Here is a 15,381-nt window from a genome sequence, read left to right as displayed (position 1 = left end):
TATGTACACATGCATTTTTTATGCCATGTACGTAGGAGTACCTGTGGAGAGCCATAGAGGTGTCAGAACCCCCGGAGCTGGAGTTACAAGCAACTGTAAGCTTCCTCGGATGATACTATGAACCAAACTTGGGTCCTCTACAAAAGCAGGAAGTGTTCTTAACCTTGGAGTCATCTCTCTGGCTCTATTTTTTTTTTATTGTGTAGCTCACATGTTTTTGTTAGCCCTAGTTTACAGCAGTGCAGTGATTACTAGCGGTGTAAACAAAGAGCCGTAAGGAAACAGGGAGGGCGTTCCTGAGCCCTGTGGGGGTCGAGAAGATGTCACCCGCATACGGGGTGTCCTAGGGGATGGTATCCCCAGGTATAGTAACCGATGGCTGGGAAATAGCAGCAGGATGTGTTCCCAGGCAGAAGATGGGGAGACTGTAGCATTCCAGGAAAGCTTGAGGATAAGAATGTGAACTTCAAAATAAGAGTTGTATTTGAGTTCCAAGTGTGCTGCCTGATAGTTGGGACCTGGGTTATCTTTGACATTTTGTCCCTAAGTCTGCTCATTTCACAAATGGTAATAGTCACTGCACTTAGCTATTTTAAGGATCGGTTAGCATAATACAGAGAGTTAATTTAGGGCAGAAGCACATTAAACGTGTTTGCCGTTTACTCTCCAATAAGTAAAAATTAGAGCCTGGTGCTTCGGAAATGACCGTGGGCTGAGAATGAGTGAGGTGGAATTGCCTTGCCCGTGAAGCCGACGTGGTTTACACTTCATGCTGCGCAGCTTTGGCCAAAGATCAAGCACTTCCTAGTTACGCAGGTGTAGATTCAAACTTGGAGAATAGTTCATCAGCGGCTTGACTTTCAATAAGTCATTTAACATCCTGGAGCCACCGTTTGCTTGTTTGTAAAAGAGGTATGATAATCGTCAGGACTTTTATAATAAGGAGATGAGGCAGTATATGAAAGAGGGAAACGGGTTTTTAACATAATACATGTTCAGTAGGTAGTGGATATTCTCTGACTTAAAACGTATGTCGGAGAGACGGCTTAGCGGTTATGAGTGCTTGTCACCCTTCTGGAGAACCAGAGTTTCCCCCAGAGCAGCTGAGTTCATTGGCAGAGTCTAAATTAGGAGACTCACAACCCACCTGTGAGTTCAGCTCCCGGGGAAAGCGGATCAAAGGTCAAGTGTATCTTTGAGCGTCTTTGGAAACATTGTTCCCTGTTAACTAGTAGCTGGTTAAACTCAAGTTAGGTGTGTAACTGTTACTATGTTAGTAAGCCTCTTGAGTTAGTAAGCATTTGTGCTAGCATGTACCTGTCCTTTAAGGTAAGACTGTCTTTGGAATTGATGTGTGGCTGTGTGTTCCTAATGAGACTCTCTTTTTATCATGTATTTTTACTTGTTCGGCGTTAGTTTCTGTTCCTGCTGCAGAGCAAATAATACCCAGTCTTTGCTGTGGCAAAGATCACATTTGGAAAATGCTTAAGAGGCTGTTTTTGATAATAATAGTTTCAATTTTTTCAAATGTATTGATTAACGTACAAAGAACTAATTTACTGGGGCTGGAGAGATGGCTCAGTGCTTAAGGGTATGTATTGCTCTTCCAGAGGAAAAGGGTTTGATTCCCAGTACCCACGTCAGACTGCTCATAACTGCGTGAAACTCCAGTTCTAGGAGATTTAACACCTTCTCCTGGTAACCCTGTACAGATGGCATATACAGACACACACATAATTTTTAGTCTAATAAAAGCCCATAAGAATCAAAAAGAAATAGGTTTCTTTGTGACATTTTCAAATATATATATATATAGAGAGAGAGAGAGAGACAGACAGACAGACAGACAGACACGCAGACTAGCTACATAGTTGAAGTTGGCCTCAAACTCAGGATCCTCCTGCCTTAGCTTCCCAAGTATTGGGATCACAGGTGTATGCTATTATATTAAGCTTCATGAGACTTTTTTAAGTAACTTTTTTTTGTATGGTAGTTTGTCAGTAGAACAAAATCCCATATGGTATTTCTAGTGTAGTGATCTCTCTGAGAATTTCGCAGGAGAAAGGCACCAACTTGAGAATTTTTTTTCTTTTTTTTTTTTGTAATTGAGGCGTGAGGAATGGCTTTGGGAAGCCAATATTAAGGACCCTGTTTATGCTACTCAGGCCCATCATCTTAGTGAAATGCATCCATTTAAGATGAGGAGCTCTGTTAACAAAGGGGGGCCATAAAATAATATCTCACTGTGATAAGAGTCATGTAGAAAACTGTCTGCACATCCAGGTCAGTCCAAAGCAGGCCATGCTCCGCATTTGGCGTGCCGAGGCAAGATGATGGACATCGTTCTTCTCTCATTTAATTGTTTTTGAATGTGTAATGAAAATGTAGAAGTGTTCGGTTTTCAAGCTTACGTTGAAGAATCCTTCTTTGCAGGGATGGGTCCGCTCCCTGAGGTCCCAGAAGGAAGTTCTGTTCCTGCATGTCAATGACGGATCCTCTCTGGAAAGCCTTCAGGTTGTTGCCGATTCAAGCTTTGACAGCAGGCGAGTTTGATTTTTTTATATATATATATATTTTTTTCCTTGTTCTTTAGAGAGTTCTTCAATTTTTTTTTTTTTTTTTTTTTGCTTTTCTCGTGTTCTCCACTTCCCTAGCCGAGTGTTTCCTTTGCCACCTGAATGATCTTTCTGAGCAAATCTGTGAAAGATTGCTCTGAGGAAAAATCCAAATAAACTTGGAATCAAGAGCCTTTGAGCTCTGATGTCTTCCCGTGCTGATATCTTCCGCCTGTGTTTTTCCTCCAGTCATTTTAAAACTACCTGCACCTCCCTTAACCTGCTGTCTTCCAGACCGCGCACATGTTGGCCCCTCTGCTGAAAGAGATACAAAGAGATACCGTCTCCTTTGTAGTTGTGGTTTAACATCAGCTGACCTCTGTGTCCCATGACTGTGACAGGTGCTTCTCTGCACCCATGGTAGCCTGTGCCCATCTGTCATAGCATGGATACCATTGTTTGGAAATTAACTGTATTCTTATTCGACTCCTTTGACTCTTAGCTCTTTGAGGTCAGGAACGATGTATTCAGTTTCTGTCCTGAGCTTCTGTCATGATGGTAGAAAATAGCCAATAATTATTGAATAAATGGAAGGAACTTTTGCGGTCTCATTCATCAGATATTAAAACTAATGCCCTTTTGTAACCTCTCTGGAGGTCTTATTGGCTAACTCATATATTAATTTAACCCATTTCTATTCATCTGTACATCACCACGTGGCTGTGGCTTACTGGGTAAAGTTCGTAAAGTTCTCAGCGTCTATCTCTGGCGGCTCCATGGCATTTCGCTGACTCCGTCCTTCTTTCTCCCAACATTCAGTTCTGTCTTCCCTGCCTACCTAAGTTCTGCCCTGCTATTGGTCCAAAGAAGTTTCTTTATTCATTAATGGTAATCCCACATCATCTACTCGTTCCCATTTCAACCCGGAATTTATTTTTAGAGTCCTGGTACAAGAGAGCATCTGCAGATGATTTAACTTAACTATAGATAAATATTTTTGGCATTATACTTCAGTAAGATTTTGATTGAAATGTAGGTGATATGTGGTATCTTTTCTGATCGTAGTTTTTTGTTACTATAGAGAATTGACTTTTGGGAGTTCCGTGCAAGTCCAAGGGCAGCTGGTCAAAAGTCTATCCAAAAGGCAGAACGTGGAACTGAAAGCAGAAAAAATTGAGGTTATTGGAAGTTGTGAAGCCAAGGTATGTTTACTGATAATCTGGGGGACTGTTTACGTCTATGGAGAAGATGGTACTTAGAACAGTTTCATTTGTAACTTCCCTGATCACTGAACAGACCGCTGAGCCTAGTGTGAAGTAGCACTATAACAATCCCTTCAACTTCCGGGAGCCATGTATTAATATAACTGTGCATTTCTGTGGGACCTGTCAGATCTGAAGTTTATCTTCTAGCATTTGAAATCTTGTTTTTGCTATAATTTTAAATACTTAATGAGCAAAATTATTGTCCCTCGGCTTCTGTTGTTTTCATACTTTTGTTTAGTGTTATTTATTTATTTTAAACTCCTCTCGTTCCTGATCCCAAATCTAAGACCTCCAGCATGTAAATAGATGGTATCCCCCACCCCCTGCCCTAGTGCTGCCGAGAATCATACCCCACACCCTGCTTTGAGTAAGTGGTACATCCCTAGCCCCGTCTGAGTGTTACTTAACGTTTACAGACGTGAGAGAATCCTGAATCTCTACTAATGGGGCCACAGTTTGCCTTTAGTAAATACGGTACTTGTTTCCGTACAACATAAAAAGAAATATTTACCCAGGATGTAAAGAAGAGAGGAGTCTAGAAGCAGTCCACCCGTGCTGTCCTTTTTCAACTCTGCTGCTACCATTTCAGGTTCTGTTTGTAAAGAGGTGTGTCTTCTCAATGTCTAACGTGAGTGTGGCCAGGCCGGAGATATTTCCAGTTAGAGCCACACTTTCCTCTAATGTTTTCCAAAACTTCTGTGCTAAATGAAAGAAAGTTGTTGTGTCTCCCTCATGCTGTTCGATACCAACAATAGTTGATACTCAATAAACAACCCTAATTGATTGTGCTTGTGGCTTCACGACATCAGGGAGAGCTAAATACCAACTGTGTGTGTGTGTGATGTTAGGAAAAGCCGTTTATGTCTGTAACGTTTTGAACTCATGTACCCAAGTGGATTATTTGAATAGTCACATGCTAATCTCTCTAGTTGTAAGAAACTGACCACAAATGGATAGAAATAACAGGCGAGTCTCTGTGGCTTTAAGTAATTTAGCTACTAAGTAGTGAAGCTGGCATCCCCCTAACTCTGGTTTACCTGGTAGAAGGAATTGGCTTACAATCCATTCTGTTAAGAAATAAAAAAGGTCTGGCTCAATGAATGAAGGTGCTGATCTCCAAGCTTGATGACCCCAAGTTTTATTCCTGGAACCTGCGTGGTGGAAGGAGAGAACCAATTCCAAGTTGTGCTCTTACCTCTGAATGGTGTGCTGTGTGTGTGTGTGCGTGTGTGTGTGTGTGTGTGCGCGCGCGCGCGTGTGTGTGTAGTGTGTGCCTGGGTGTGTGTGTGGTGTGTGGTGCGTGCCTGTGTGTGTGTGCCTGCATGTGTGTGTGCTGTGTGTGTGTGGTGTGTGCCTGCGTGTGTGTGTGTGTGCATGCATATGTGTGCAAATGGTGTTTGTGTGCACACAAAATATACATATGTGGGTGCGTGCACAGGTGTGTGTTTGTGTGCACATGAAAATACATGTAATTAATAGTTTTTGTTTTTTTTAACTTGTTTTTGTTTTTATTAATAAAGAAGGAAGACATCTTAGTTTTGCCCCCAGAACACTACTGTTTTAAGAAATACTCTGGAAACTGGTTCACAAATGACTTTTGTTGTTTGTTTGGTAGCTTTTTTTCCCTTCTTAACGTCCCCTGTACTTTTGGCAGGCGTTCCCTATAAAGTACAAGGAGCGGCATCCCCTGGAGTACCTGAGACAGTACCCTCACCTGCGGTGTAGGACGAACACTCTGGGTTCCATACTGCGGGTCCGCAGTGAAGCCATGGCTGCTATTCATTCCTACTTTAAGGTAAGGTGCTCTGCTTCCGTGTGTGTGTGTGTGTGTGTGCGCGCGTGTGTGAGTGCACGAGTATGCACACATACATGTGTGTGTTTTAATGTACAATTTGAATCATTGTCAGCCTGAAGCATTTTCCTGAAAGATCTTATTTGTTGTAAACATTTTTTATTTTATAAGGAATTAGATGTCACAGACATGTCTGTCTAACTTTATCTTTTCCCTTTTGTCCTTTTCTTGTGTGTGACTTAATAGCGTTATAGAGGAGTAGCTTGCATAGCACACTGCAGATTGAAAGTGTGTGGTCTGATGAGTTTCACATGACTGTACCCCTGAAGGCGTCACCACATGAATGTAGTCAATGCATCTACGATCCTGAAAGTGCGTATGTATTATCTCTTAGGTCACTTTCAGTTTTTAAGTCACTTTCTGTGGAGATAGAATTGCAGGTTGATAGACTTCTATCTCTCTGTGTATGGGTGTTTTGCATGCACGTATGTAAATATACTGTGTGCATGCCTGGTGCCTATGGAAGCCAGAAGAGGGTGTCAGATGACCCTGGGACTGGAGTTGCAGACCGCTGTGAGCCACATGTGGGTGCCGGGAATCAAACCCTGGGTCCTCTGGAAGGGCAGGCAGTGCTCTTAGCCACTGAGCCACGAAGTCTTACTAAACAGGCAAGGCTTCTCTTGAAGTGACATGTAACCCAGGCGGCCGCAAACTCAAGCTCTTCTTGCCCCAGCCTCCCAAGTCCTTGTGTTGCAGATGAAGTCCAGATTGTTTAAGGTTGTCACTATGTCTTCTCCTTGTTCTCTCTGCGCTGAAAATCCTGCTTAGCTATTTACCATTCCACTTTTTATTACACCAATCAGAGTGATAATCTTCACAGTGTACAGAAAGATGGTTCCTCAACAGTTTTTGCTTGTCATGTCTGGAACAGTGCTCAGGGTAGTGATCACTACTCCTAATGGTCTAGGCAAAGCCTCCCTGAGTGTCTGCCTAGTACCTTATGACTTGTAAGATTTCTCAGTCTCTCACCAGTGGGAGCATGAAGCCAGCATGCAAACACCGGTCCCTGTCTCCTCTAGCCTCTTTGTATTATTCCGTCCTCAGCCTTGGGCAGTTCTGTACCTGAACCTGCTGCTTTAGGCTCTAGTCTCCTCTCTTCTTGCGTGTCTGCTACTCCGGCCATGACTTGTGGAGACTCCTGGGCCCCACCTTCCTTCCTCCTTCCTGCGCTGTGTCCAGAAGGACCTCACTGTCTCACCATGCTTGTTTCTCATAACCCACAGGTCGCCCATGGCCTTGGTTCACGGTTTCATAAGGTTGTCCAGTTTTTACTGTTTGTTTTGTGCTTGTTCAGATAAGAGGGTAAATCTAATCTCTGCTTCCGTATTTAGTCGTCAGTGGGAGGGCACCAAAGGGCAGTTGTGATTCAGAAGATACGGCCCATGCTGTTTTCCCACGTCACTACTTGAGCCTGCGTTAGCGCACAGAAGCAGTGCAACGCCGGTCTCCTGGGTGCGCCCGAATGCAGGTGGTTTCTTTCAGCCTGTTCTCGTCACCGGGAGACGGTATGATTTTTGGAAAGGTCTGCTTTTCTGAAAGACCACCCAACAGCATTGTAGATTGAAGGCACATAGCTTTGATTAAACAAGAAAAATAAATTATAGTATGCAGTTTTACCCCATTAGAGTTTGAAAGAGTCCATTTACCCGTGATCCCACAGATTTCTTTCATATGAAGAATTTTTAGTAGTACTTGACACACAGATACAGAGTCTCTTTAGGGCTAAAAAGAAAAGGTTTGGTTTTGTTTCCTTCCTGACTTTCAACAGAGAAAAGGGATCTGCTTTAATTCTTTTCTCTTTTTAAGTTTTTTTTCATTTTTTTAAAATTGATTTTATTGAGCTATACATTTTTCTCCTCTCCACTCCCTTCCTCCCCCGCCCCTTCTACCCTCACCCATGGCCCCCATGCTCCCAGTTTACTCAGGAGAACTTGGTTTTTTTTCTCCTTCTTATGTAGAACCATGTATGTCTCTCTTAGGGGCCTCTTTGTTGTCTAGGTTTTCTGGGATTGTGAATTGTAGGCTGTTTTTTCTTTGCTTTATGTCTAAAAGTCACTTATGAGTGTACATATTATATTTGTCTTTCTGGGTCTGGGTTACCTCACTCAATATGGTTTTTTTTTCTTAAATCCACCCATTTGCCTGCAGATTTCAAGAGGTTATTATTATTTTTTTTTTTACTGCTGAGTAGTACTCCATTGTGTAAATACACCACATTTTCTTTATCCATTCCTCTGTTGAGGGGCATGTAGGTTGTTTCCAGGTTCTTCTAGCTATGACAAAAAATACTGCTATGAACATAGTTGAGCACATGTCCTTGTGGTATGATTGAGCTTCTTTTGGGTATATACCCAAAAGTGGTATTTCTGGGACCTGACGTAGATTGTTTCCTAATTTTCAGGGTTAGTGAAGATCTTTTCCCATTCTGTAGGCTGATGTTTTGTCTTGTTGACCATGTCCTTTGCTTTACAGAAACTTCTCAGTTTCAGGAGGTCCCATTTATTAATTGTTTTTCTCAGTGTCTGTGCTGCTGGGGTTATATTTAGGAAGTGGTCTCCTGTGCCAATGCGTTCAAGTGTACTTCCCACTTTCTCTTCTATGAGGTTCAGTGTGGTTCAACCTGCTTTTATTCTGAAATAGTTTTATACGTTTCGCCACTAGATGGCGGTATTGTCAATCCATTGACAAGTAAATTTTACCTCCATTTATGTATTTATTTCAAGCTTTTACAAATATGAAAACAATTTAAAATATAAAGCAAAGTATAAAACCTGAAATAAGAAAATAATCAAGATGAAGTAAAAATTATAAACATTTATGTGTTTGATAATAATTTTAGCATTAATGCAGTGGTTATAAAATAAAGATACTTTTTAAAAAGGACAAATTTACTTTTTAGTTTTTTTAAAACACATCCTTTATGTGTATGGGTGTTTTGTATGGAGGTATGTCTGGGCCACACATGCATTCCAGGGCCGGTGTAAGCCAGAGAGGACTTCAGATCCCTGGGAACTGGAATTAATAGGTAATTGTGAACCACCATAGGTGCTGTGACTCGAACCCAGGTCCTTTGGAAGAATCAGCATGCTCTTAACGCTGAACCATCTCTCCAGCCTCTTTTAAATTTTTTTTTCCCTTTGGATTTTTCGAGATAGGGTTTCTCCGTAGCTTTTGATTCCTGTCCTGGAACTAGCTCTTGTAGACCAGGCTGGCCTTGAACTCACAGAGATCCGCCTGCCTCTGCCTCCCGAGTGCTGCTCTTTTAAATTTTTAATCATATTTAAAAATATAATGCCAGCTGGGCAATGGTAGCACACGCCTTTAATCCCAGCACTCGGGAGGCAGAGGCAGGTGGATTTCTGTGAGTTCGAGAACAACCTGGTCTATAGGTGCCAGTTCCGGGACAGGCTCCAAAAGCTATAGGGAAACCCTGTCTCAAAAAGCCAATATATATATATATATATATATATATATATATATATATCTCCCATGTTTCATTCTGTGGTGTCTTCTTATGTATGTGAAAATTGGGATTGTTACTAGAACCAGAGTGTGGTGGTTCATAACTAATCCCAGTCCTCCGGAGTCGGAGGCAGGAGGATTGTCATAAGTTAGAGTTAGTGATTTCCACTTCAGTCAGGACTACATTGTAAGACTGTGTCTCAAGAATCAACAAAAAGTCTATTGTTGCACTTACGATTAACAGTTACATATTACCTAGTATTTGCTATTGTTTCTTCGGTTTATTACTGTAGGCTCCTTAAAAGATGTTCAAATTTTCATAAATTCCAGACCTATGAAACATTTATTAATATGGTAAAGATGGGATTTTGGTAGTATTTTAAGCTAGGGTATTATGATAGCGTAGCGCTATCTTTTGGTTTGAATATAAAAAATATTTTTGGTAGTGGATGGGGCTGTAGCTCTATTGGTAGAGTACGCAGGGCGTGGTGGAGTGTATGCCTGAAATCCATTCATGAGCTGGAGACAGGAAAATCAGGAGTTCAAGTCATCTTCCACTACATTAGCAAATTTGAGACAAGCCTGGGTTACATGAGACTCTAGCTTTAAACGTGAAAATTAAAAGCATGGATTTTACATACTTACACAATCACAGTGAGCGTAACTTGATTTGCTCATAGATTACTCTTGTTGTGTTCTAAACCTCAGCTCAGACTCCTCAAGGATAAACCCTTTAGAAGAGCCAAGTTCCTCACACAGCTGAAGTTTCTCTGGGTTTATCTAGAATGGAATATGTTATTTCCTTGTCCCCCTCAAGTCCACAACAGACAAGACTGTCTCTCTAAGTTTCAGGGGTGTCCCCCTCTGACGGTGCCTCCAGAGCCTGCAGCCGAACACGGTAGTCTCTGGCCCGGCCTGCAGCCGCTAGCAGTGTAAAACAGGGTGTTAGTGAAACACAGGCTTTCTTGTTCCCTCTTCCTGTCACTCTTGTTGCCGGTGGCGTGCCAGTGATTGGAATTCCTCTCTCGTTTCTGCCTTGGTTGATGAGGATTAAATAATAGCAGCTACTTTAGTTTTGTGTAAAGAAAAATGTGGTCCTGTTAGTCTTCTACCGTGGGGGTTGGTATGTGAGGGCTACGCTTGGGGCACTGAGAACCTTGTAACGTACCTGGTTCTGAAATGTGCGTCAATATCCGGGGGGTGGTCGGTGAGATTTCTGAAACCAGCGAAACGTTTGCTCATTTTAGGCCTTTCTCCGGCTGTTCCATCTCTTCCTAGGGGTCCTTTTGCTATGGGACGGCCTCAGTGGTAGCTCAGGGAGGCAGCCATAGTCTCATCCGCGTCTTCCTCTCCTACCCTGATTTTTTTTCCCCAGACTTTCTTACTCTGCCTTTTTTGTTCTTCCTTCACGTGTTCTCCTTTCAGCCTTTGATGATGTTGTGGACTTTGATAAGCTTTGATAGCAGCATTTAAATTTAAAAAGCCGATGGCCTCTTGGCAGAGTTGATGTTTTGAGTTTGTTTCTGAAGTCTATTATTTCCCTCCCATCAGCAGTGCTGTTTCAGGCAGTCCTGCACCAGACCCAGGGCTGGCAACTGTCGTCATGTTTCTTCTTTCCACCCTCGTTTCCTTTGGATTTTTCACTTCCCTTCTTTGTTTACTGTGCTCATGCTTCGTTGCCTGCATTCATGTGGAATAAATGATTCATGTCCAGAATTCTTAGCTCATACAAAGTAAGTTTTATGCAGTAACCGTATTGACTGAATCTCATTGGTCCTTCGTAACGTGCCGTGTGCAGCCCCTCTCGGCCTGCTGCTTTCAGGTTAGGTGCATATTGGAGTACTCTCTGGGAGTCGTAATTTGTAGTTTGACTGTTTAACCAGTCTTTATCTGGTTTTGTCAATTAAATAATTTCTTTTGCGGTCAGAACGCTTGAATTCAGAGAGGGTCATACTTGGAAGGTCGCCCTCTGATTATGCCTAAAGATGTTTTTATAGTCTACCAGTGATAGGCAGAACCTAGCAGGGATGCAAATGTATAAATTTATCGTATTGATTTCAAGGCTGAGATTCTGCATTAAGTATATAGCTTTCTGCCTGTGTGCTGTAAATTCACTTTCAGCTACCTGCGCTCCTGTCCTGCCACATCTATTGTGAACCTGACCTTTTGCCTACATGCATAGTCAAAATGAAAGAAGCATAATCTTGAAGCTGATGGGTTATTTCAATCCTGCTGGCAGCAGCTTTTGTGGTTCACTAATGGAAAAGTCGCAGACTTTTGATCAGAAGGACTGCCGTTGGCGCCTCAGTGATGGATGGGCTCGCTGCTGCTCAGAGTACTCTTCAGGCAAAGGAAGTACACTCAATGCCTGTGTCATGTGCAGCGCGTCGTGCGGTTGCTGGCGGACAGAGACGTCTCCCTCTTCCCATTTCCTTCTTTAGTTCCTGTTTATCCGCCTCTGTTTTCTCCTTTTTGATGGCTCATTTCTGCCAAGGTTTCATTTCAAGATAACTTCGTATTGTTCACTTAGCGTTCCGTGAGCAGTGTGGGCAGCATCACCCCACACTAGCCAGGGTGAACGTGTGCTCCTTGGATCTTCCTCAGTATACTAGGGACGTGGGCCAAAGAAATAGTGTTAGAGAGACAGAGAGAGAGAGAGTAAGGGCTTCTGTTCCATCCCCGGCTCAGCTGCTGATGAGTTGTCTAACTTGGAAATTCATGAACTCTCTGGGACAGGGTCTGCTTATTTTTTAAATGAAGTAGTTAGACAAGATACATATGAGTCTGTTCCATATTTAACATTTTGTGTGCTTCTATGCATAATAAAACATTCAGCTGGCCAGGTGCAATGATGTATGGAGGCTGAGACAGGAGGATCAGGAATTCAAGGTTTGCCTAGGAAATAGTAGAACACAGCAGGCCTTCTTGGAATTGCTTCATGTGCAAACCTAGTAAGTTTTCCTCTCTTACAGGACAATGGCTTCGTGCACATTCACACCCCCATCATCACGTCCAACGACTGTGAGGGTGCTGGAGAGCTTTTCCAAGTGGAGGTAAGCTGTATCCCCCTTATTGCTGCCTAACACTTTTCTCTAAGGATTTGCTTGAAATTTAATGATGCGTTTGTGGACTGAAGACCATGGCTGGCGCCTGAAGTTGTCAATAGTAATCCTTGAAAAACATTCACACTGCTCTGATCACTTCCATTTCCCGCTGAGCCAGCCCCATGATTCTACTGTAACTAGAAAGGATGAATTTTAATTTAGCATTCTGTTTACTTTTTCATGGAGCATATATGTCATTGAAATCAGAAGGAAGACTTTGGAGGAGGAAAGCAGGGCTGGGGAATGGCAGGGAAGAGAAGGGCTGTAAATAAGAACAAAGTATAATAACATGGATCTATGAAATGTCACAGTCACACCCATTTCTGTGTATGCTAATCAAAAAATTAATGGTTAAACAAAATAGGAAAGTGTGCATGTAAAGAAACCAGATTTGTAAAGTAGATTCTTCCTGAGACGCTTTGTTGTCTCTCGATCTATAGTTTACTTTTGAGTGTATTTCCCCGACACACTCCCCTACCTTCTCCTCCTCTGCTCCCCCATTTTCCCTTGTGTTCCCTTGCACGTTTCTGCTTCTGCTTCCCAGTCACATATACATACCTGATTTTATGCATTTATATAAAATCCGGAAACCAATAACAGGAGCAAATGTGATATTTGTCTTTCTTAGGTAGACTTATCATGAAAGCTTTGCTTGCATCCATTTTTTTCTGCAAATGGCATCTTTGTTCTTTATGGGCTGGGAAATTAGCTCACTTGCTAGGATTCTCGCCAGAGCCTCAGTTGGGTTCAGTTCCCAGCGTCTCAATCAGGGTGTGGTGCTGTTAGTACTTCCAGCACTGGGAGGTGGAAGCCGTAGGATCAGAAGTCTTGGTGACCTTCAGCTGCATGGCAAGTTCAGAACTAGCCTGGGTTACGTGCAATCTGTCCTAACGAACTTGCACTGGGCATATATGCCACGTTTGATGGTTCTGCTACGCGGCCGTTGAGTTGCAGTAAACACCAGTGTGCAGACATTTCCCCGAGGCTGACTTGAGGTCTCTCGGGTAAATACCTAGGAATGATATATTTAGGTTATGTGGTAGATTCGGTTTTGATGTTTTTGAGGAACTTTTGTAGGGATTTCCTTCGTGGCCAGACGAGTTCACACTGTAAACAGCAGGGTGTGAAGGTTCTCTTTTGTCCTCATCCTCGACAGCATGGCTTGTTGCTTCTTAGGGACTGCCATTCTGATGGGGGAGGTGGAATCTCCGTGTAGTTTTAATCTGTATTACTAGGCTAGCGAGGATGAACTTGGGTTTCATGTGCTTATTGGCCGTTTTTACTTCACCTTTTCAGAACCGTCTTGTCTGTTGGTCTCATTAGACCTCTTGTCAATTGGGGCAGTGGGTTTGAACGAGGATGCCCTCTCCCCTCCCCCAGCCCATAAATTTGAGTACTTGGTTAGGAGGGAATGGCGCTGTTTGAAGGATCAGGAAGTGTGGCCTTGTTACCGGAAGTGTGTCACTGGGACTGGGCTTTGAAGTTTCTAGGGTCCGAGCCAGGCCGTGTCTCTCTCTTGTGCTGCTGGCACACCAGATGTAGAACTCTCAGCCACTTCTCCAGTACCATGTCTGCCTGAGTGACACCATGCTCACCGCCGTGAAGATAACGGACTAAAAAATGCTTTCTTTTATAAGAGTTGCCTTGGTCATGGTGTCTCTTCACAGCTAGAACACTGACTAAGACAGTTGGGTTGATTCTTGGTACTTTGTTGTTGTTGTTTAGTTCTTTGTGTATTCTAGGTATTAATCTTTTATTGGATGTGTAGATAGCAAGGCCTTTCTCCCATTCCAAGGAGAATCTTCACACAGTTGTATCTTTTGCTGTACAGAAGCTTTCTAATTTCATGAGCTCTCCCTTGTCAGATGCTAGCATAATTTCCTGAGCTACTAGAAAGTCCTGGCCTATGCCTGTATCTTGAAGTGTTTTCTGTACTTATTTCTCTTAATAGTTTCAGACTTTCCGTCTTACATGAGGGTCTCCTGTCCATTTGGAGTAGATTTTTATACAGGGTATTCAGGTCCATCCTTCTGCATGTGGATATCCAATGTTCCTAGTGCCATATGTCAAAGAAGCTGTATTTTTTCCAGTGGATAATTTTGTTGGCCATTTTTGTTAAAAAGCAAATGGTAGTAGTTGTGAAGGCTTAATATCTAAATTCTCTATTTTATTCCATTGATCTGTGTATCTATCCTTTGCCAGTTCTATGCTGATATTATTAGTTAATACCATGGCTCTAAAACATAACTTGAAATTACGTAAGATGAGTGATACTTGTAACAGCATTCGTATGTGTAGAGGTACACTGTGTGTACATAGTTGTGTGGGAGTTCACGTGTGTGCATGTGGAGGCCAGAGGTCAGCAGCAGGTCTCTTCTTCCATCTCTTTCTGGTTGATTTTTTTCAGACAAGGTCTCTTGCTAAGCCTGGAGCTCATCGATTTGACTAGGCTTCCAGCTGGCCAGTGAGTTCCAGTGCTGAGGGTGCAGATGTATGCACTGCCCCTCGCTTGTATGTAGGTTCTGGATACCCAGACTCAGACCCCTCTACTGCACAGCAGACACATCGGTAACCAGCCGTCTTTCTCTCTGTATACCCAGACTCAGGCCCTCATACTGCACAGCAGACACATCGGTAACCAGCCGTCTTTCTCTCTGGGTACCCAGACTCAGACCCCATACTGCACATTAGACACGTCTGTAACCAGCCATCTTTCTCTGTATACCCAGCCTCAGACCCCATACTGCACAGCAGACACATCGGTAACCAGCCAGCCGTCTTTCTCTCTGTTCAGGCTTGCTTGGCTGTCTGGCATCTTTTGTGCTTCTTTAGGAATCTCAAGAGTATTTTATCTATTTTAGTATAATGGCATTGGGATTTCTATGAGAATTTCATTGGTTCTATAGATTGATTTTGGTAAAATAGCCATTTTCACAATGTTACTTCTTCCAATCAATGAATGTGGGAATCTTTCTACCTTCTGGTGTGTAAGTTTTCATTGTCATCTTTAGTTTCCTTAGGTTTACTCCAAGGGTTTTTGCTTGTTTTTGCATTTTAAGGCAATTGCAAACAACATTGTTTCCCTGATTTAGTTTTCAATATTTGTCATTGATATATATAGGAAGGCTTCAGGTTTCTGTATC

General features: G+C 42.6%; 1 protein-coding gene across 1 annotated transcript in view; it reads left to right on the top strand.

Moving 5' to 3' along the window:
* LOC121449067 (probable asparagine--tRNA ligase, mitochondrial) overlaps positions 1-15,381 on the top strand; it is a 74,944-nt gene that overhangs the window by 2,011 nt on the left and 57,552 nt on the right. Inside the window, exons 2-5 of the mRNA XM_041653273.1 lie at positions 2,434-2,543; positions 3,637-3,757; positions 5,475-5,615; positions 12,107-12,187. Of these exons, the coding sequence (XP_041509207.1) occupies positions 2,434-2,543; positions 3,637-3,757; positions 5,475-5,615; positions 12,107-12,187 (453 nt within the window). The remainder of the gene's footprint in view (positions 1-2,433; positions 2,544-3,636; positions 3,758-5,474; positions 5,616-12,106; positions 12,188-15,381) is intronic.

Source organism: Microtus oregoni, unplaced genomic scaffold (assembly GCF_018167655.1).
Source record: "Microtus oregoni isolate MIOR12 unplaced genomic scaffold, Mior012 000000F_ref0000247, whole genome shotgun sequence".
Taxonomy (NCBI): domain Eukaryota; kingdom Metazoa; phylum Chordata; class Mammalia; order Rodentia; family Cricetidae; genus Microtus; species Microtus oregoni.
Note: the sequence above shows the minus strand (reverse complement) of the source record. Positions and strands in the feature narration are given on the sequence as shown.